Source organism: Pipistrellus kuhlii, unplaced genomic scaffold, assembly GCF_014108245.1.
Source record: "Pipistrellus kuhlii isolate mPipKuh1 unplaced genomic scaffold, mPipKuh1.p scaffold_m20_p_4, whole genome shotgun sequence".
Taxonomy (NCBI): domain Eukaryota; kingdom Metazoa; phylum Chordata; class Mammalia; order Chiroptera; family Vespertilionidae; genus Pipistrellus; species Pipistrellus kuhlii.
Genome location: NW_023425540.1, coordinates 89338215 through 89362474, shown reverse-complemented (window position 1 = coordinate 89362474; position 24260 = coordinate 89338215). Strand labels below are relative to the sequence as shown.

At 43.1% G+C, this 24260-nt stretch overlaps 1 protein-coding gene and 1 pseudogene across 3 annotated transcripts in view; one reads left to right on the top strand and one right to left on the bottom strand.

Moving 5' to 3' along the window:
- ADCY9 (adenylate cyclase 9) overlaps positions 1-24260 on the bottom strand; it is a 126216-nt gene that overhangs the window by 25145 nt on the left and 76811 nt on the right. For all 3 annotated transcript variants that reach the window (XM_036410225.2, XM_036410224.2, XM_045571336.1), the window contains exon 3: positions 8197-8387. In XM_036410225.2, coding sequence (XP_036266118.1) covers positions 8197-8387 — 191 coding nt within the window. The remainder of the gene's footprint in view (positions 1-8196; positions 8388-24260) is intronic.
- LOC118703361 lies at positions 21270-21689 on the top strand (annotated as a pseudogene).

Here is a 24260-nt window from a genome sequence, read left to right as displayed (position 1 = left end):
AACAGAAGCAGTTAATTGTTACATAAAAAGAAAGGCAACCCAGAAGCTTTAAGAACAGGAAGCGGACAGCCTGGGAACACTGGAGGCAAAACCACAAACAAAACAAAAACCTGTGAAAATCAGGCACAGGATCTCAACGTCATGGAACCCTGCTCAGGTTCCTGAGTCCTAAGTAGCTACTGCATTTAATAATTGAGGTTGAAAAGGCAAGAATATTGTTACCATGTTGTGGAAATATTCAATCAAAAAGTTAGGAAAAGAAAGAATTTAATATTTTGAGAAATTTCATTAATGTCCAATACCAAATGATGCTGGACTTATCTATCTTCCCTTTTCATTTCATAAGTACAGACTTTATTCAGAGTCCTCAGATCCCCCTCTCCCAATGCCCTATTTCTCAAATAGAGCCAGTTGCTTCCTCAAATTGAATTAGCTGAGTGTATTCATAATAATTTCATTACTGGGATCCCATGCTGCATTTAATTTTTATTTCTCCTTAGTCTTCTCCAGTCTCTGGCAGGTCCTATTTTCCCTTGTCATCGATGACCTTGTCATTTTTGAAATACCCTGGTCAAGTATTTTGTAGACTGCCTTTGAATTTAGATTTGTCTGATGCTTTCACATGGTTGACTGAAGTTTAGGATATGAGGAAGAGCTCCAAAGAGGTGATGTGCCCTTCTCAGCACCTCACATCAGGGGCCACAAGATACCACAAATCTTATTATTTTTTTAATTTTATATTTTATTGATTTTTTTTTACACAGAGGAAGAGAGAGGGATAGTTAGAAACATCGATGAGAGAGAAAATCATCGATCAGCTGCCTCTTGCACACCCTCTACTGGGGATGTGCCCGCAACCAAGGTACATGCCCTTGACCGGAATCAAACCAGGGACCTTTCAGTCCGCAGGCTGATGCTCTATCCACTGAGCCAAACCGGTTTTGGCAACCACGAATCTTATTAATCACTAGAGGCCCAGTGCACGAAATTCAAGCATGGGGGGGGGGGGTCGTCCCTCGGCCCGGCCTGCACTCTCTCATAGTCCGGGAGCCCTCTAGGGATGTCCAACTTCCAGCTTAGGTCCAATCCCCATGGGGAGAGGGCCTAAGCTGGCAGTCGGACATCCTTAGTGCTGCTGCAGAGGCAGGAGAGGCTCCCACCACTGCTGCTGGGCTCGCCAGCCATGAGCCTGGGTTCTGGATGAGCAGGGCTCCCCCTGTGGGAACACACTGACCACCAAGGGGCAGCTCCTGCGTTGAGCATCTGCTCCCTGGTGGTCAGTGCATGTCAGAGTGATAGGTCATTCTGCCGTTGGTTGATTTGCATATTAGCCTTTTATTATATAGGATGATGCTACCTTCATTATATGGCGAGGAGGGGGGCTATCAGGTTTTCCACTGCAAGTTACTATTCTTCCCTTTATAATGAATATCTGGTGTGGGGGGGGGAGGAGATGCTTGGGGGCTGGGCATATATCCCATTTCTCCTTAAACTTATGCCCACTAATTTTAGAGTTCATTGATGGATCTTGACTGAAGCATTTATTATTGTGATGTCCTAATGGGATTTTCTTTCACTCATTCCTTCTACACGTATTCTGTCCATTTATATGTGATGTGCTTTCTCCTAATTGAAGGAAAAACACAGACACAACTAAAAACATAGATAAAACATGAAAAGTCCTTTTTAAAAAAACTTAATTTATATCCTTATTTCAAAGCCAGCAGTTAAACTACTATTTACTCTTATAACTGCTTTACTGAGATATAATTAACATGCCATACAATTCACCCATCTAAAGTGCATAATTCAATGGTTAAAGTATATTCACCAAATTGTCCAACCATCACCACTCTCAATTCAGACCACCCTTTATAATAATTTACAAGCTATATATGTGTATGTGTGTCTGTATGCATACACACACACACACACACACATGTATATGCACACATATCTGCATATACACACATGCATGCACGTATGCACACACATGCATATACACACATATATGCATACACACACATATATATACATATATGAGAAAGAGATCTACTACCTTTTCCATTCCTATAATGAATTAAAATGAAAAATTGAGACCCTATGCATTTTCAAATTGAGTCTTTTGAGCCTATTCATAATGATTTTACACACAAATGACAAGGAGATAAAAGAAGTGATCACTTACTTAGAGCCATTAAAAAGTCATGGCAACTATCACAGAAGGAAGGTTCCTGGGAAAAGTACAACCCTTTTGAAAATAGGACAGATCCACTCTGGATTGCCCCATGTGGACAAATCCGTACCATCAGCCTCATTACTGACTGTAAACATGTATTAGAAATTTTCACCTGGTGAGCACACAGGCCTGGGTTCTGAATAATAGATTAAGGTAAACTCACAATGATAGCCAAGCAGGTGCATTGCCAGTTGGCTTTTCAGAGATACACCAGGATGCTGTCACAGCGCACATGGTTCACTGTTTAGGACTGATGTGATAAAAAAGAAACCACCCACACCTTTGTTTTTCATTTCTTGGTTCTTTACAAAGACTTTATAGCAGCTATTGTGATTGGCATGTGTAGTTTCAATCTATCACCCACAGTTTTATGACAAATGAGCATCACTTACTTAGAGCTGAGATCACACTAAGCAGGCCAAGTGTCTCTGCACCAATTATACATTTGTGATGTGGTTACATCCCCCATAGCAACCACCAAGGGCAATAACAGAAGAATCTCTCTCAAGTCAGAACAAGCTGAGAAGGAAAGATCTTCCCGAGACAATGACTCATTGTGGGCAAATGAACACAGTATCTATATCTCCTCCTGTCCTTCCCTCCTACCGCGGTCACTGTCCATGTCTCCACAAGGAGTGAACGAATGCATGTTCTGGTGTTACGTGAGCATCTACTACAATCCTAGCATTCATGGGCATTGCTTCACTTAACCTTCACAACCCTGAGAGATTGCCTCATCATCATTTCACTGTGACTTAGAGAAGTGACTTGCTCACAGTCCTAAATCCTAGGATTTGAGAACAACCTTGACTTGGAGTTCTGGCCCTTCCCTTGGCACTAAAGCGGTCTTCTATGACTCTGACACGAAGAACCCTTGTCTCCTTCCTGGGCTCACTTTTTTTTCTTTTCTTTTTTTTTAAGAGAGAGGAGGGAAAGGGGGAGAAAAACGTCAGTGGCATGAATCCTTAGCTGATCAGTTACCTCCTGCATGCCTTCCACCAGGGATCAAGCCCACAGCCTGGGCATGTGCCTGACTAGGAATCAAATCGGCAACCTGTCAGTGCATGGGACAACACCTGAGCCACACCAGCCAGGCCTGGCTCCCTTCTTGATTCCTTCTCCCCCCATCCCAAATCCCAGGGCTGTTTTTGGAAGCTCAGGCTCAGAGAGCCGAGTGCCATGGTGCTAGCAGCGTACCTCACAGCTTCCCATTTTGCAATACCAAGGCTTCCTGATGAAAAACTTTCACTTCCAGTCACTCAAGAAGCCAATGCTTGGTTGTGAGAGGGTTCTCTCTGACCTATGACCTCAGGACCAAAACCCTTGTCCTTTGACATTACTACAGTTTCTTGGTAGGGCATCCTAATACTCAGACTATTTTATGAAATATTAGATAAGAGTTCTCACCTATGTACTGAGAAGTAACTTACTGCCACATAGGACTAGTGTGCCAGGAGGGAAAACAAATGATTCCTAGACATTACCTTGGTTCTATTTAGTTCTGCTCAGGCTTCTCAAATTAGTCCTTCTTAGGCTACCTCTGCAGAGTTCTATCTTCCTATGTGTCACTTAAGAATTAAAAATTTTAGTCAAAAGAAAGTTGTCATTATCTACTATATGCCAGGTATTATGCTGGACATTTGGGGAAAATATAAGGTGTTTTTTTTTAAACATATGGGCCCTGCCTGCATTCAAAGAATTCACAGGAAGGCATATAGCAAATGTAAGGCAAATATTGAATATTATGTATTTTGTAGCTCTAATGTTGTAGCACTATTAGGTAAAGGAGTCATAAAAAAAAAAAAAAAAAACTGCAATGAAGGTGACCTATAAAAGGAAAAGAGGAGGTTTTAGGGAAAAGAGAAGTGATGAGCACGGCAGGTGAGAAGAGCAACAGGACCAAGATATGCATGCATTCATTTGATGAATATTTACTGAACACATTTTCTCTAATTTCTTGTTTCTTGCATGAAACTCCCTCTACTAGACAAGCATTTCTCTACAAGGTGAAGCTTAAAAAAAGAAATCTGTGGTCAGTGAGGCCTGAGAAGGCTGCATACCACATCCATCTCTGGAGACAGAAGTACTATATGCATATTAGCATACTAAAGGCTCTGAGAAGTCCTGCAGTAAAAAACCTTTTCAATGTTGTTTAACCTGGAACTTCCCAAATTTACCTGACCACAGAATGCTTTTTTTAAAACTTGACACCTATTTCCATCCAGAGAAAGTACCACTCAAGGGGACACAGAGGAAACACTGCCTTACACTAAGGTAGGAGGAAAATGTGGGGTCTGTGACAAATCTACATGAGAGCTAACTCTGGCTGGATGAGGTGAGAGCAGCAACAAAGCATATCAAAGCCTGTTGGCAGGAAGAGTAAAGACCCTGCAAAAGGATTAGGAGGAGCTAGTCTGTGATTCTAGCTAATGGATCTAACCATAGTACAGACAATATAAGGCAACAAGTCATTGACATATGTATAAGGCAGTAAGAAGTTTAGAGGAAAAACCTCAGAAAATCTATAATATTCCACATTTCTATTGTTCAGAAACTGTTACTTGGTGGTAGGTCTTATGTGTCAGATTATAATCTATATACTCTTTAAGGAAGACCTCAGTTTTCTGCCTATCAAGTTTAGTCTGATAGCTCATACTGATTCACTCAAATACTCAGTGCTTATCCTATGTTAGAAACCCAGTGCACAAAAATTGGGGGAAGGGGTCCCCTCAGCCCAACCTGTGCCCTCTCGTAGTCCAGGAGCCCTCAGGTGATGTCCAACTGACAGCTTAGGTCTGCTCCCCGGGGGGTGCGGGCCTGAGCCACAGCCTGGCCTCCCTCTGCAGGAGGTGACTGAACGGGCCTATCAGGGGATGGCACCAGCTGGTGAGCAGCCAGCCCTGCCCCCCATTGCCCCACCAGCACTACCAGTGGCCTCCCTCTAAAGGAGGCGACCTGGTGGGCCGATAAGGAGACGGCACTGGCTGGTGAGTGGGCGGTCCCACACACACACCCCCCCCCCCCCATTTACCCCTCCGCCACTGATGGTCTCTGCCGACTGCCCTCATCACCTGTTCCCTCCCTCTGCCCAATGGCATGCTCCTTAGCTGGCCTGGCATCACCTGCTTGCTGGCCCTGCCTCCCACCAACCAGTAATTCTACTGTTGGGTCAATTTGAATATTACACTTTTATTATATAGAATTATAAAGGGTAATAAAAGCCTAATATGCTAAGTGTCTGGCCATACAGTCGTCTGTTCAACTAGAATAATATGCTAATGATATGCTAAGGCCATTCAACCGCTCACTATGACATGCACTGACCATCAAGGGGCAGACACTCTGACCAATAGGTTAGCTTGCTGCTGGGGTCCAGCTGATCAGGACTGAGCGAGATGGGCTGGACATGCCCTGGAGCCTGCGTGTGGTCCCTCCCCACTGGTCAACCTCCAGCTCTGATGGTGCACCAGAACCCCTCAGAAGGTGTCGGAGAGCCAGTTTTAGCCCAATCTTGCAGGCCAGGCTGAGGGACCCCACTGGTGCACAAATCATAAACTGGGCCACTAGTCTATATATATAAAAGCCTAAGCGACCAAATGACCAAACAACCAGTTGCTATGACATGCACTGACCATCGGGGGACAGATGCTCAAGGCACAGGATCAGGCTTCCTCCTGTCTGGATTGGGCCTGCGGGGATTGGGTTCCCTTCTATCTGGATAGGGTACCATCCTGTCTGGATCAGCTATCTGACATCCCCTGGGGGGTCCTGGATTGCGAGAGGGCACAGGCCAGGCCGAGGGACCCCACTGATGCACAAATCCGTGCACTGGGCCTCTAGTAATTTATAAAGCACTCACAGATACCTGCTCTCACCTTATCCTCACCTCAGGCATTAAAGAAGAGAAGGTGAGAGTGTGGCAAAGACTTCCCAAAGTGAAGCCTGAATAGAAGACCAGGTTTCCTGTTCCTTCCACTCCAACTGTAATTCCAACTTTCTGGAACAAGCCTAGACACCTATGATCCCCCCAACACCATAAAAATACCCCCCAACACCATCAAAATACCCCATCAAGATCCAATTCTATCCCTTCTGGAAGGAACCCAAAGATCTTTTGTTTTGTTTTTATTTTTTGTGGGGGTTTTTTTGGTTCAAATTCCTTTGGCAAACATGGTCAACTTTAATACATCACAAGATTTTCAGAAAACTCTCGATCATTACTTGGAAAACTTATACAAGGTAATAGAATATGCTAAATACATTGTTTTTGTCCATCTAGATTTTTTTTTTTTAAATCGAAGTCAGCAAATGCATTCTCTAACGGATAGAAACATAGAAACTCACCTGCACAAAATCTAAAATACAATAAATCATTTATTTTTGGCTTTGAGCTCTATTTGTTTATTTAAATACAGCTCAGGTTGAAACCTGGAGGAAATTATTTCTCCCCAGATAATGAAACTGTACTTATACTCCTCCCTGACATGACTCTTCCCTGCTACACTCACTGACACTCGATGCACCCAGAGCTCCTTTCTGACTGCTGCAAGACATCAGCCCAGCAAAGAGGCTGTTTTGAAAGTGCACAGGTATCAAGGAAATTTCAGATACATTAGCTGTTATGCATGTGTCAGAGAGTACGGGGAAGACAAGATCTAATACCTATCCCGCTGGGTCTGCTGGGTCTTTATCTGGGGTGATTTTACCCCCCATCCCACATCCCCTCAAGGACATTGGGCAATGGCTGGAGACAGTCTTAGCTGTCACAACGGGAGGAGGGGGAGCTCCAGGCACCTAATGGGTAGAAGTCAGGGACACTGTTCAACATTTCAGTGCACAGGACAGCCTCTGTCACAGTTATCTGGCCCAAAATGTTGATAGTGTTGAGGCTGAGAAACCCTGCACTAAGTTAACAAAGCACACAGTGAAATGATATATGAGTACTGTCAATAAACCTGAATGCAATAATCACACAAAGCAACTGGTGCTCAGTCCTGTGGACTCTGACTCAGTGAAATAATCTGGATACTCCAGCTGGTTGTCACAGTGTGGTGCTGTTAGGCTTAAATGCCAACATAGCTAGTTTTCAAATCTGTTAACGAATGTGGATAAGAAGGAACAGACTGAATTAAAGTCATAACAAGAGGTCATCATTCTGACCAATATATCATTAAGCAAATATCTGAGAGCACAAAACAGTGAAGTAGATATGCCATATCTTTTTAAAAAAATAAATAAATAAAGGATATGACAAATATTTAAACTGTAAAAATAAACAAGGGGTACAAGTAGGAAAACTAAGTCAAATGTGAAAACTGAGGACCAGCGTATGACCTAGGCTTAGTTCATGTGCCCAAGGTCCATCCCATTAATTCCTTAGTTCACTATGACAGAAACGGGTACTTCTCGACAGCCACCGGGACATCTCTGTTCCAATAATGAAATTCTACAATGTTCTTCGCAAGCCTGCACTCCTTCAGCTAGCTATATCATATGGTTCACCCGCACCAACGAAATTTAAAGTAACTAGAGAACATTTGATTTCATAAGACACAGAAATACTTGAGAAAGTGGCTCTCTGAAATAAGAGACCAACTAGCTCCCCAGCAAGAAGTGAGGAGAATCACCTTCACTATCATTTATCATTAGCTTTTAGAAATTCCCAAAGACATCTCAGGTCACAGAAAAAGGAAATAATAAACTCAAGTGAGAAGCATCTTTATGCAATGCAGAAAGAAAATGGAAGTGCAGAATATGTCAAAAAAGAAAAGATTAAAAATGCAAAAATGCTGCTTTGTTTATACTATTATACATGGGGGGGGGGGGGGATCACAAAACGGAATTGAAGGGCATTCCAAGTAATCTGCAACAGACCCAAAGGCTGTTTATTATTTTACACATTGTACTACAGATTATTATAAAATTTTAGAAGTAGGAAAAAACAAAACAAAACTAACCTTAAGGTTATCAAAGGTTTTGACAGTCTGCGCCAAGTCACTGATACTCCCTGGTGATGCTGTCCCCTGTGCCCTAGGACCTGAGGACATCTGTGAGCCGTCAATGACCTCAAAGCCAGAAAGCAAGGCCTCTGAACAGCTGCAATGAGACTCCTTCACTCTCTTACCCGCTATCAGGTATGTCTTCAAACCTATGGATAAAAACTACAGTCAGCACAGGTTGAAACCACCTTTGGTTGAAATACAGCTCCATTCTTGCTCGCCATGCAGGATCTGCTCCTGGAAAGTTAAAAGTAAAGTGAAAAATGTGAATATGTCATATTTTACTCCTGACTTCCATCTTGTCAGAGATGTGCAGCCTCGGGGGGACATCTGCCTCTAAGCAACACCATTTGCTCCCATTATGTTTTCTTTAACTGATGGCTGCACATTTTACCTTTGAGGGCTGAAATGAGCATTAAAAAATTACTTCTTTGTGACAGCAGCAGAGCCAAATGATGGTGGGCCCTCTGCACTTCCTGGGTTTGTTTTCCTCTCTCAATACCAGTCACTGACATATACAATGGTAGGTCTAGTTAGTTGTAAGGGATTTAGAGGTTAGACCATTTTTCCTATGTCCCCTGACATAGGCAAAACTACTATGAAAAAGTGAGACCATAATATGCACCCACAGGGGTAATTAAAACCTCCCTTGATTAAAATTTGTCAACTATTTTCTGTTGGATCCAGATATTCATAGCAAAAACATTCAGCTTTCATCTAGCTGCAAATTTTATCCTCTCACAAAATCCTCATTAAAAATAAAAAAAGTTGCTGAAGTGGACAATTAACCTATATCTTTCAAGTCTCATTAAAGGCTGAGATAACACATTAATGTATGCTACACAGGTAAGCAGCTGTAACCGGTGTGTAGGACCCTGCTCTGGGTAGTCAGAACTATCTGCTGGGGAAGTAATGAGGAGCTTTTCCAGATCAAACTCAACAAATTTCTGAAAAAGAAGCAAATCTTATTTAAAACATTTAAAAAAAAATCCCCACCCAAAGATATGTTTTATTGGTTTTAGAGAGAGGAAGGGAGCAAGAGAGAAACAGATATTGTGTCACAGAGAAACATTGATCTGTTGCTTCCGGTACATTCCCTGACTTGAAATCAAATCCACAATCTGGGTAAGTGCCCTGATTGGGAATCAAACCTGTAACCTTTTGGTGTATGGGACAATATTCCCAGGAACTGAGCCACCCAACCAGGGCAGAAGTGAATCTGATTTAAATAAATTCATTGTTGGTCCTTACTAGAATTTAACCAGATTGCAAATGTGTTAAAGGGGGTAACTATAATTTATTTAATAAATGTTTATTTTAGGCATGGTGCATGTTATAGAGGGTGGGCAAAAGTAGGCTTACAGTTGTGAGTATGGAAAAAACAGAACTTATTCTTGTATTATTATTGTATTATTTTCCATACAAACAAATGTAAACCTACTGTTGCCCCACCCTGTACTAAGAACAAAACTGGGGCCAGTCTTGGAGAGTTTAAGCTCCAGCATGAGGTGGAAATGAAAAGCCATCATGGAAACACTAGATCAGGTGACGTATCTACACTGCTGAACAAGCATGGTTGCTTACACTCAGTGTATATTTAATAAATGCTTTAAAATAAATTAATCAAATAACCTAGGGACTATTTAATCAATAATCCTTAATCATTTTATAATTACACCTCCATTTAATCACTTAATCTTTGTTCATTTCCACTCGCTTCATAAAAATATCTATGGTGTATGTTTTTAAATTAACTTTCTAAGAATTTGGCAAGAGTCCTTAAAACACCTAGAGACATCCTTGAATATAGCTAAATCCCAGGTGGGAATCAGAAGACTTAGATAAATAATTTTAGATTCTAATTAATCCCAAAGGAACTAGTTAACATGCTGTTAACTACGGTTCTGACCTTCCTTTTTTTTTTTTCCTCCTCAAACAAAAATGCACATCCCAATTTATTTAGAGGATTGATTACATATATAACTAATTACATGCATAATCTTGAATTGGGAACATGAACTAGAATATAACAGAAGAGTAAAAGCAACTTCCTATGAATTTTCCAGGTTCTTGTCACAGACAGCACTTGTTATTTCACCTTGGGGGGAGTTGAAAAACACCACCTTTGTGGGCTAACCAGAGAATAGTCCTGTTTCTGGCCTTCGAGTCCTGGGCTGGCAGGGCTTATTCCTGGTCATCACCGAAGTGCATGAAAAGGCCAGTCCATGGAGCTGCTCTAATGGTCCCTCCTCTGACTCCCAAAGGAGCATGTGCTGCCACTGCACACGGCACCCTGGGAGACCAGAAGGAGGGACATTTTTTTTATTGTAGGAAGTGAGGAGCTGCCACTGAAGGGAGGTTTTCCTTTATGCCAGCAGCTGGTCCTGACCCCAAAAGAGTGTTCCCTTCAAGATGCTGCTGGTTCGGGGCTGCTTTGGTTGAAGCTGCTAATCCCTGAGGAATGCCACAGAGCATAAAGCTGAGAAGCCAAAGAGGCTCTGCTCTCAGCTCTCAATCCATGAAGTGTTCTTGGTAACTGCCTAGCCCTTCCCTGTGCAGCTCCAGACCGGTAAGAGCCAGTGAAGGAGGTCTTTCCTAGAGGTGCAATAGCTAAAGCAGGGAAACGGCTGAGTCCCACTGAGACATGCATGATGCTGAAGCCAGCGCTTCGAAGCAGGAAGGCGCCCACCACCCGGGAGGGTGCAGCAACAGTGCCCAGGTCTGCAGTCACAAGCTCTGTCGCTGCCTTGGAGAGAATATCCCTGAGGTTTGTTGTTACTACTATGAATTGTGACTACTGTGCTACTGCTCATTCATCACTTATTGAGCACCTCCTGTTTACCATGCACTGATTAGTTTAGAACACATCAGCTATGGCCCCTATCTATATGAGGCTATCCCCTGAAGAAGGATCTAGTCAGCAGGCAGGATGAGGACATGCTAGTGTTTTAGAAAGCATAGGAGGGAAACCTTGCAAAGACTTAGAGGTTAGGGCAGGATTCCTGGTAGAAGTGCCCTTCAAGCAAGGAACTGCAAGACGAAGAGAAGTCAGCTCAACAAAAGCCAGCAGGGTCAGGTGCTGAGGTACTGTCATCAGGCTGTGGGTGCTACTGCAATGAATAGGCCCTCCAGAAAGGGAGCTTTCGGCGGTAGAGTTGAGGGATGGAAGTAAATTGAGTGGGACCAGGACAGGAGAATGAATGTGGGTGAATGGCCAGAGATAACCTGGGGCCATGCAGGTGGGGTGAAGACCAGCTCCAAGAGTCTTCACGATAGGGGCAACGGGGAGAATGGGGAGCAGGCACAGGCTTAGGAAAGGCCAGGGAGTTATGGAACTGCCAGTCACAGTGGGTGGGAAGCGGGTAGGGAATATGGGAGTCAGGAAGTTAATTGTGGGAACAGGAACCCCAAATGTGGTGGTGACAGCACAATGCTTCTACAGCAGGCCTTAGAGAAATGGATAAGGGCATGGCTTCTGCAGAGCAACCTCAAATTCAGGCTACACCACCTCTTTACTGCATGACCTGGAGTAAAATACCCCAGCCCTCTGCATCTCAGTTTCCTCCTGAGGTGAGGCTAAAAACAGGACGCACCCCACATGGCTCATGTGAGGATTAAACAATGAACACATATGGAAATTTTAAAACAGTGCCTGACACATAACTCAGTAACCTTAACTATTGTTATCAACTAGTGGCCTGGTGCACAAATTCGTGCTCATAGAAAGGAAATTGATTAGAATATTTTAATGTTGCCTTTCTCTATAATAGAAGTGTCAACCAAATTCATAATCGACAATGACAGATGGAAACACAAGCATGCGATTGGCGCCAGCGAAAGCTTATATGTATCATTTATACGTGAGTCAACTTAACCTTTTAGAGATACACAATACACTTGCTTAATTAGATCAGCTTTCTGATTTAGGTAAACATTTTCCAGCCCAGTGAAGCACCCCAACCTCTCTTTCAGGTAATTGTCAGCAACACAGCACTAAATATCAACACAAAGCAGATTATTATTGTAGATCACGCAGGAAGAACAAAGGGTAAAATACTTAACTGCAGCAGTGTTTGACTATATTTTGCACAGTGAGAAAACCTGAAGGCATTTTCAAAATCTACCATTTCTTATTTCTTTTCAGTCTGGTCAAATTTCTAAGCTTTCTAAATCTCCACTTTTCAGCTAATGAAAATAAAATAAAATTCTACCGAGTCTCCTTCCTACCTACTCCAGGTCTTCTGTGAGGATCAAATGAGATGAGACATGGGAAAACACTTCACATTCATTTGGTTAAAGGGTAAAATGTTTACACCTGGCTATAAAGCAAGTTGTATTCCTGGCTGAAGAAATTCCAAGGAGGCTAGTCACTAGGGAGAGGAAGCGGGTATTGCTACGTGATGTCATTACTCAGCACCCACAGTGACAGTTTCTGGGTTGAGCTGGGCTGTGGGCTGTATTTTGCGCCATGGAGTCTCGGCAGCACTGGCTGCAGTTTGGTGGGCTGACGCTTCAGGGTGGTGACAAAGCCTGTGCCCCACTTGGGGGAAGCCAAGTGTTGCTTTGTGGACACTAGGTATGCAGTGCCATTTCTCTGTAAATGGCCAGTGCCTGTCATGGCAGCTCCTGCTTTGAGCATCTGCCCCCTGCTGGTCAGTGTGTGTCATAGTGACCCATCAGACTGTCAGAAGGTTGGACACTTAGCCTATTACACTTTTATATGTATATATAAATATGGATGTTTGATCTGCCCATCACTGGAGTCTTTTTCATGCTCCTATGTACAAAAGCATATGCAAAATGGTTAAATCAATAATTGCTCCAAATTTGTTTCTAACTTGAATTTTTCTTTAGGAAATGGAAGTAAATTGAGTGGGACCAGGACAGGAGAATGAATGTGGGTGAATGGCCAGAGATAACCTGGGGCCATGCAGGTGGGATGAAGACCAGCTCCAAGAGTCTTCACGATGGCCAACTTGTAGTGATGACACACTACTGCTAGTGTTCCCAAGGTCTAGCATATGTATGTGGCCATGGCAAGCAAAATTGGTGAACAAATTAAGTATCTTTTTATTTATGTTTTAACATAAAGCTAAATTTAAAATGAAACCTTTTTGCCAAAACTAGAGGGATGTCAGCATGATAAAGAAAGGGTGGGCTTAGCTGCCTGATGTGAAATATCCAGGAAATGTATTAGATCTGAGTGACTGAGTCCCAGCCTTGTCAAGTCTGATAGAGTTTATAAAAGATAAGGATTTAATGAGTAACCACACACGTGAATCCTGAGGTCCAAGTTCATAAGAATGATTCTTCATGAGCAGGTCAAATAAGGCAGCTAAATGATTTTTATTAAGTATAGTGAAACAGGAAAGTAATTAATTAAGATTTCTTATATTCCTTCCCGGTAACTGATTTTAAACCTCACCAGCATTTATGGTTTTTATCAGCTTAATTTTACAGAGCTGAGGGGTGGGGTTATACGGTCCCTGCTGAGCTCCTGTCTGACGGAGGAGCTTGTCTCTGGCTGCTTGTTTTGAGGAGAGTGACGTGGTTAACATTCTTAAGCCTTCTTAAGTATATCATCAATTTTTTCAGGACAAGAGCTGCCTTGCACACACAACCAGTGCTTAGTTTTGGTGAACTGAGTGTAATTTGCGTCAATGCCATAGTCCAGTTTGGAAAAGAGAGACTATTCTGGCCTCTTTCCTGGATCATGGTCCTTTGCCATGGGACACTTGCTTTGGAGTGAGATATCCTGAGTCACGAAGAATCAAGGGCCTGTCAACTCAACAACAAGAAGAGAATAATCAGGAAGAATAGAATGTTTGGAGATGCAGCCTTGGGAACCAGCAGCATAATATAACAAGCGCCTAGAAGCTTGCATCACCAGTGATTTGAAACAATAAACATAAGAGAGGCAATCTGGTTAGGTTAGTTCATACACATTCTAAAAAGTTACTTCATCTTTTTATTGCAGCTTTCCTCATAACTAGGTCTGTAATGGCTGAGTAGCATGAAGATTATTGAAGCTAAAATCTAGTCAGTCAGAAAGAAAAATAAAGATGAAAAGTGCTCTTAATATCAATCTACCAAATAACTCAGGCCTACAAAATTATAGGCAGGTTATTTCATAATTACCTATATGTAGCTCCTGCTTAAGAAGACCAAAGTTTTGGTGGGGGGAAAACAACAACATTTTCCACTTTGTTGTGGATGGGTCTAAGTCCTTTCTATTCTTACGTAAAACAACCAATCACAAGAATTGATTCATCCTGGTTGTTCCAACACTTGATAATAAACCACAAGTTCCTACAGCAAATGACTGGCGGTGAAACTTAACCTCTTTCTAAAAAGTAAAAGTCCCAAGCAATAAAATATGAGGCAGACTTTTCCAAGCAGGTGAGAGGACCCAAAGGTAGGTACCATGCCTTTTTAACCTGATCTTGACTTAACCTTAAGCAGAACAAATCAAACGTTTAATCCTCACCTGAGGATATGTTTTTGTTGATTTTTAGAGAGAGGAAGGTGGGGAAGGAAGGAAAGAGGAAGAGAAGGTAGGAGAAGGAGGATGAAGAGGGGAGAGAGAGGGGGGGGGAGGGGAAACATCGATTGGTTGCTTCCCATATGCACTGTGATTAGGGATTGAATCCACAACCTAAGAATGTGCCCTGACTGGGAATCGAACCCGCAACCTTTTGGTGTACATGATGATGTCCAACCGAGCCACCCAGCCAGGGCAAAAAACAAACTTTTAGAAGAACATATTTCCCTCTCTCTCCACCCTGCTACTTGAAACAGGTGCTTTCTGCACTCAGCTCCCTCTCTCTACCTATAATGGGTAAGCATGCTGCCATCATGGCCAAATGTGAGTGGCCAGACAACCACTTTGTGACCATGGTCCCATGCACTGTCTTCCTCTTACCCTCCACACTTGGCATTAGTAAATGCTACCCTGCTAAATGCTATGTTGCTGAGTATTAGCATCGTGAGAGCCCCATTACTCCATCTCTAAAAAACTCCTGAATTACGATTTAATATTAGCCTTCACAAAGTCTACAGTAACAAAATCTTTGAAAGATACATTTCACATACCCATGGACAGCTTAGCAAGTAGTACATCATTCATTCATTTGCTCATTCATTAATTCACTTATCCAACAAATTAAATATTTATTGAGTATTTAATGAGGATTAGGACCTGGGCTAAGTGTTGAAAGAAATGAATAAGAAAAAAAAAAGAAAGAAAGAAAGAGTACTCTGATTTCAGAAACTGAGCGCAGTTGAAAACTGTGACTTAAACACGCAACTTCAGTTCCCTCATCTACAAAGTGAAACACTAATAGCAAAACCATCTCATGGAGCTATTGTGAGTTTACATGTGTTAATGCAGATAAAAAGGGAAAGACAGTGCTTTTCCTTAGAGAGTCTCCAGGAATACTCATGAGTAACTCAAAGCAAGTGAAGAAAGGGCATGAAGTAATGCTCATAAAAATTAAATCAGAGTGTGGAAGGGTGGCGGTGAATATGAGGATAATAAGTAGGTGATGACACATCTACAAGAAGAAATAATTACATGAATTCAACTCTATGTGCTGACAGGAAGTTCAGAAGTGACAAAAGGCATTTTATGGTGAGAAGAGAGAAAAATGAAGGTCTATGATAACTATCTTGGAATATTATAACAGCATTTAAATAATCAGAAGAGGCTATAAAACAAGAGAGCTAGAAGGCAAGGTGATGGGAACTAAAACAGAGTAACAACTAATACATTGTTATTCACCAAATGATAACTTGCAATGCCATCAGACACTTGAAGCAGAAAACGAGAAGAGTCACACACCTTAGTCTTTTCCCTTGAGAACTGAGAAATAATAGTTAATTTTAACATTTTAATAGTTAAACTAAGAGTTTAAAAATTAATACTTACTTTTAAGAATTAAAGTTTTAAGTACGTAACACAGACAATGGAAAATAGATTCTAGGAAAAAGATAAATGAAAGGCTCAATTTAAAATCTGAGAATAGGTGGGAGCTAAATAATTGAAAAATAAAACAAAGAAGCAGAATACATTAAAAATAGAAAATAAAGCCATATAATGCTAAGTAAAAAAGCCAGTCATAAAAGGGCACATACTTTATGATTCCATTTATATGAAATGTCCATAAAATAGGCAAATCCAAAGAGGCAGAAAGTAGACTAATAGTTGCCAGAGGTGTGGAAGGTAGAGAGGTGGGAAACAACTGTTAATGGGTATAGGGTTTCTTTTTTCAGGGATAAAAATGTTCTAAAATTAGATTGTGGTAATAGTTGCATAACTCTGTGAACATACTAAAAACCACTGAATTGTATACTTTAGAGGAATGAATTATATGGTATGTAAATTATACCTCAATCAAGCTGTTCTTTTAAAAAAGAGAAAAAATAAAGCTATGTGAACTTCAACTAGAAGCAACAATAGTTCTCAGATTCAGAGAAGAAATAAAATAAAGGCAGTAAGAAACATCCTTGGGAACTCAAGGAAAATGAGTGGGCAATGGCAGGTAAAAGAAAAATATATAAAAAAAATAAAAGCTTCAAAATAGATAACGTGGGAGAGCAAGGATGGAAAATCAAATAAATAAGGCTAAATAACCTTGAAGAACTACAATAAAACTTCAACATGACCAGAGTTTAGAAGTCTGGGAGAAATTAAACAAAACAAAAGTTTGACCTTCACACGATATCTCCAAGAATCATCAAATTTGCAACTCTCACTGCTGCAGTCTAGTCCAAAAGAGCTGGGCTGACACCCAAGCTTTCTCCTCTGAGTGCCAGCCCTTTCCCCCATGACAGAAAGGTTCGCCGCAAAGCACAGCACAGCAAGGCTGCCTGAGCGTCACGTCACGCCTGCCTCTACCTCCACAAATCAGAAGGCTCAGGCTTTCCCTGGCTGATCTGAATACCATTGTCTCCTTTTCATCCACAAGGACATTTATTTGAAAAAGGCATCTTCTTCTGATGCAGAGGCAATGCTACCCACAATGACACTTCCTGTGAGCATCTTCAGCTGAAAAGAAAGGCGGCCTAGCCAAACTCACCCTCCCTCGCCGGGAAACATTGTACTATGCAAAGCCAAATACACACTTCTCATCACTCCTGATGGGCTTTTCCTGGGAGCAGCCACACCAGCACCCTGTTACTTCGTGGAAATGTTTATCTTGGCTTCTGGCTCGCTCCCAAATCACATCTGCAGCACAGTCACATGCTTGCTGTGAATTTCACTTTTCAAGTCAACCAGTTTTCAACTCAAATTAAGGCTTTCTGTCTTTGGATTAGTGATTTGACATTGGCTGGAGCACTGATTGAAACAGTTCCCCTAACTGCATTTTTCTTGTTCCCATGGCAGTCTTGTTCAAGCCAAATAACTAATAAACCTAAAACCTCTATTTTCTGATTAAGAAACAATATCTTTAGTTGGTTGCAGCATTGTTCTGTACACCAAAAGGTTGCGGGTTCAATGCCCAGTCAGGGCGTGTACTGAGCAAGATTTCTCTCCTCTCTTTCTCTTAAAAAAAAAAAAAATTGTTAAACATGAAGACAGAAGAGAAGCAGTTCAGAGATGGAAGACGCTGACAACACCTTACTATACTACCCTGTTTCCCCAAAAATAAGACAGTGTCTTATATTAATTTTTTCTCCCAAAGTTTCACTAGGTCTTATTTTCGGAGAATGTCTTATTTTCGGGGAAACACGGTAGCAGTCAGCAGTTGTGCGTCACTGCAGGTTGCCCAAGACTAAACCAGAGAGGGTCGGACCTGCATTACCATTTGTCCACCATCCAAAACTGAAATATCATTGCTGACATGTACACATAAGGAACTGTTTGACTTTGAAATTGGGTCTCAAAAGAACTGTTGGCCAGAAAGAAACTACAGACTGATTCATTTGTCTTTCAGCATTAAATAATAAAAAAAAAAAAATGTTAAAAAGAAACAGTATCTTCTTAGATATCTCCAATTTCTCTAAATTCACTTCCACATTGGAGACAGTCTTTCTATTTTACACCTTCCTCAGAAGAATCAGTTTTGTGTGTGTGGTATGTTTTTAACAGCCTTAAAAGTGTTTCTGGGCAGTAAACAAGAAGTTGAGAGTGGGGACACTCTGCCACTCCGGAGTTCACTGGCCAGGTGATCCGCTCTCTCACGCTAGCTTCACACTGCATGGCATGTGGCTGTAATTTATGCCTCAGGAAAATTACAATTATGTTGTAGACCCTCAAAGAAGCAAAACTGAAAGCAAAACCAAGGCAGTAAATAGTGAGTGCCCATTTAAGAGCAGAGGACGAGGGATGGGGGTTCTGGGATACATCAACATGCAGAGGTGTGACTTGTGCAAAAACATGACCTGGAGCTGCAATTTACAGCCTCTCTCAAAAAGAGGGATGAGTCTTCAGAAGCTCCCTTGTCTTAGAATGGAAAGTGGGGCTCTGCTACCAATCTGAAGGACAGACGGAAGTGGGCAGGAGGCCCATGCACTCAGACTCCCTGGGAAGGAAGAGTCCAAACCCTCCAGCAAGCAGGTCCCAAACCTGCTGATGAGTATTTGGAGAAAGGAAGACATGAAGAGCAGCTAATATCTGGGAAAGAAATGAAGTGTTACTCTGACTATATTAAGAACACAGAAATATAAGGTATGAGGATCTAACGTAAGACATAATGACTATGGTTGATAACACTGTACTATATAATTGAAATTTGCTGAGAATATAGAGCTTAAATTCTCATACACACACAAAAAAAAGGTGTGATGTGAATTTCCTCACTTTTCAAGTCAGTTTTTAACTCACATCAAGATTTTCTCTTTTGATGTGTTTTGCATAAAGTGTTAACTAGATGGGAGAATCCTTTCACAATGTACATGTATATCAAATCACAATTTACACTTTAAATATCTTAGACTTTTGTCAACTGGGGGCCCAGTGCACAAATTCATGCATCTTTTTAAAAATATATATATTTTATTGATATTTTACAGAGAGGAAGGGAGAGAGATAGAGAGCTAGAAACGTCGATGAGAGAGAAACATCGACCAGCTCCCTCTTGCACACCCCCTACCGGGGATGTGCCTGCAACCAATGTACATGCCCTTGACCAATGTACATGCCCGACACTCTACCACTGAGCCAAACCGGTTTCGGCCAAATTCATGCATCTTGAAAGAACTGTGGGCTATGAGGCTGCGGTGGACACAGGGGCAGGTCTCGGCCCATCCTCCATGCCCTGCCCAGCCCCGCCCACAACAGCCCCTGGTCTCCTGTCTGCTGGCAGCCCCACTCCTGCCACCGCTCCTGCCACTGCCACTCCCATGTGTTGACGGCATCAGCACCGCTTGCACCCACTGATGGCAGGGAGTGTTTGGGGCCAGTGCCATCAGTGGGCGTGAGTAGCAGCTGCTGCCCCAATTGCCTCTCAGGAGCAGGGGGAGTTGGAGAAGCCCTCAGGGGCGATAGGGGCTGGCAGCTGCCGCTCGCACCCAGTGAGGGCATTGAGCGATCGGGGCTGGTGCGGAGTGCTGGCAGTGGATGCCAGCGCCGGGCAGGACTGTGGTGCATGGGAGCAAAGAATTTTCAGTATCTACCAGAAGCTCGCCCCAATGACAGCAACCAGCACCCTGCTTTGGTCTGGCACCCTGCTCACCATCCCGCTGTGGCCAATATCCACCATGTTTCCCACTCTGCCGCCTGCTGTCATTGCTTGCCATGTCCTGTGCATGTCCCCTGGTGGTCAGTGCATGTCATAACGACTAGTTGCTCAGTTGTTCAGCTGTCCAGTCTATTTACATATTAGCGTTTTATATATAGATTATACCTCAATAAAGTTGGAAATTTTAGGTTAAAAACATTCTATCTAATAAAGAGGCAGTATGCAAGCTGACTATCACTCCAACACATAAGATAGCCATGTGGACACAAGATGGCTGACACAAGATGGCCAGCAGGGGAGGGCAGTTGTGGGTGATCAGGCAAGCAAGGAAGGGCAGTTGGGAGGGACAAGGCCTGCAGGGGAGGACAGCTGGGGGTGACCAGGCCAGCAAGGGAGGGCAGTTAGGGGCAATTGGGCTGGCAAGGTAGGGCAATTAGGAGCAATTGGGCTGTCAGGGGAGGACAGCTGGGGGTGACCAGGCCAGCAAGGGAGGGCAGTTAAGGGCAATTGGGATGGCAAGGGAGGGCAATTAGGAGCAATTGGGCTGTCAGGGGAGGGCAGTTAGGGGTGAGCAGGCCTGCAAGGAAGGGGAATTGGGAGGGACAAGGCCTGCAAGGGAGGGCAGTTGGGGGGGACCAGGCCTGCAGGGGAGGGCAGTTGGAAGGGACAAGGCCTACAGGGGAGGGCAGTTAGGGGTGACCTGGCCAGCAGGGGAGGGCAGTTAGGGGCAATCAGGCAGGCAGGGGAGCAGTTAGGCTTGATCAGGCCAGCAAAGGAGCAGTTAGGCTTGATCAGGCTAGCAGAGGAGTGGTTAGGCTTGATCAGGCTAGCAGAGGAGTGGTTAGGGGGTGATCAGGCTGGCAGGCAGAAGTGGTTAGGGGCAATTAGGCAGGTAGGCATGCGAGTGGTTGGGAGCCAGCAATCCTGGATTATAAGAGGAATGTCCAATTGCCTGTTTAGGCCTGATCCCACCAAGCAGTCAGACATCCATCGAGGGATCCCAGATTGGAGAGGGTGCAGGCTGGCTAAGGGATACCCAACCCTGTGCACAAATTTCATGGACCGGGACTCCAGTGTGTGTGTGTGTGTGTGTGTGTGTGTGTGTGTGTGTGTACACACACACACACACACACACACACACACACACACCAGGGCATTTGTGCTGGGAGTTGTGCAGACTGTGATGCCTACTTGCAGTTGGACAGCAGTGCATGGGGTGGGGGCAGCGGCAGTAGCACAGTGCTTAGCACACACCATGCCTTAGCAGCAGTGGTGGCAACCCCTCATCATGGCCCCTACGCTAATGCAGCCATCCTTGATCCCTCTGCTCTTCCTCCCTTCACTGGCAACATGGCAGATCAGGTGACCAAAGAACAGATTGCTGGATTTCAAAGAAGCTTTCTCCCTATTTGACAAAGATGGCAATGGTACCATCACAACAGAGAGACTTGGCACTGTCCTGAGGTCACTGCGTCAGAACCCAAAAGAAGGCAAATTGCAGGATATAATTAATAAAGTGGATGCAACGGTAATGAAATCACTGATTTTCCAGAATTTTTTACTATGATATCTAGAAAAAGGAAAGATACAGACAGTGAAGAAAAGATCCACAGGGCATTTTGACAGGGATGGCAATGGTTACATCAGTGTGGCAGAACTACATCATGTTATGACAAAAATAGATGAAGTAGATGAAATGATCAGAGAAATATTGATGGAGGTGGGAAAATCAACTATAAAGAATTCATATAGATGATGACTGAAAAATGAAGACTTACTTTCACTCCCTGCCCCCAGAAGAATCAAACTGAGTATTTTACTTACCTCTTACAAAAAAAATAATAATAAAATAGAATAAAAAATAAAAAAATAAAAAATCATTTACTTATTGTTTCTATATAGCAAAACTGAATGTCAAAAGTATTTTCCGTCCACATACACAAAAAATATCTGCATGTGTTGGTTTGTGGTCATGTCCCCTAACGATCAAGCCACCCACCAATTTTACAATATAAATACTTGTACTCCCGTAATTATAAGGAAGCACTTGCAGTTCCATTTGTTAATGATTAATGCAGTGTTTGAGCTGGCCAGTTTTTCATGCATGCAGCTTGACAATTGAGCACAATTAGGCATTTGTATTAAAAACAAAAAGTGAAAAAACAAAATCAAAACCTATTCAAATGGGTTCTAGTTCAGTTTGTTAGTATAAATTGTTGTAGCTGGCTTGCTGAAAGCAAACACATTTAAAATTGTTTAGCTCAGGATGTGTGTAGAAAAATGGGTGAAGGAAAAACTGTCCAAGACGTAGCCCTAGTAGCAGGGTGGTCCTCTTGCACTTCCATGTACCCCAACCATGTGACACAACCTGGTTGCATGCCCCATGCGTATTGATTTAGGATTGTCTACATTTTACTAGATTAAAATGGGTATCAGGCTGTCACCGTTCACACAATTTTTTTAAAAATATATTTTATTGATTTTTCACAGAGAGGAAGAGAGAGGGAAAGAGAGTTAGAAACATCGATGAGAGAGAAACATCGATCAGCTGCCTCTTGCACACCCTCACTGGGGATGTGCCCGCAGCCAAGGTACATGCCCTTGCCCGGAATCGAACCCAGGACCTTTCAGTCCGCAGGCCGACGCTCTATCCACTGAGCCAAACCGGTCCCGGCACACACAAATTTTTTAAAAGAAACTTTTACCAAGAGAACATTTTTAGACTGTTTTTAAAACCTTCTAAACCATGACTTGGAGCCAGCAGAGGTAGTCTGTGGCTATGAACTTTAGCATAACCATCAGCATTGCTGTTCAAGAAATATTTATGTCCATTCCAAGTTCTAAATGCTAGTCTTTTTATTTATTTTTCCAATAAAAAGACCATTATCTTTAAAAAAAAACAAAAACAAAAACAAAAAAACACACACACACACCAAAATATTAGCAGGATAATCCTAGATTAAAAAAGGCTAATATGCAAATTGACCGAACAGCAGAATGACTAGTCACTATGATGTGCACTGACCCCAGGGGGGTAGACACTCAATGCAGGAACTGCCCACTGGTGGTCAATGCGCTCCCACCAGGGGAGTACCATCAGCCAGAAGCCCTGAGTCAGGCTCACGGTTGGCCTGCACAGAGGCAGTGGCAGGAGCTTCTCTCGCTTCTGCAGGCCTAAGCAGTCAGTCAAACATCCTCCAAGGGCTCCTGGACCATGTGATAGGATGCACGCCGGGCTGAGGGGACCTCCTTCCCCCCGCACACCGTGTGCACAAATTTTGTGTACCCAGTGTCTAGTGGGATTATGAAAAATATTCACTTTCTATATTAGAAATTTTCTCATTTATTTTTATTTTCTATAGTAGATATTATTTACTTTGTTTAAAATAAGCATGAATTGAGAAAAATCAAGATGGCAGCACCAAAGCTGCCACCTCACACAACAATTTCAAAACAACAACTAAAAGACAGAATGGACACCATCCAAAACCACAGGAAAGCTGGCTGAGTGGGAAATATACAACTAGAAAGAAGGAGAGAGGCTCACGGATCAGGGGAGCCGCAAAGTGCTGAGGTAGGGAGAAGGGCACGTGCAGAGAGGAAGGGTGGCCAAGAGCCTGGCTGGTGGGGGGAAGGGAAGTCCCTGACTGCACTGAACCCCCGTTCCGACTGCACTGAACCCCAACCCTGGCCAAAACTCTATGGACCCAGGCTCATAGGGATGGAGTCTGAACTGTAGAGAAAGGCACCCAGAGACTCAAAGACTGGGAGACTCGGGGGAGCCGGAAGCCACAGCAGGCAGGGTCTAGAGGCGTGAGCATGAACGCGAGTGAGCACACGCAGAGAGTTCTGACCGCGGAGGTTGCTGCGGCCTCTCCTTAGTGGAAGGAGTCGGATGCTCCAGACTGCACTGAATCCCAGTTCCGACTGCACTGGGATTAAAAATATTATACAGAGACCCAACCCAATTACAGGCAAGCCCCTGGGACACCCATGCTCTTGCAGGGGAATTTGGACTGTCAGGCGGAAACCCAGGGGAGCCACAGAAGGCAGAAGTCTGAGGTGCACGCAAAAGGGCAGGACTGGTGGGAAGCCAAGACTGTTGGCTCAGCGCTGAGACTCCGCCCCATCCAAGCTGAGCACAGAAGCTTTTGCAATTTTGCAAGTCTGATCCTATAAGACTGTCTCCAATACAGAAGGTATCCTGACATAGACACAGCTGACACATCCAATTGGCCTGGAGGTCAACTCCTCCCACTGATACCAACAACAATCAAAACTTAACTACAACAAGGCTGTACATGCAGTTTACAATGGGGAGCACCAAGAGTGTCTACCTCA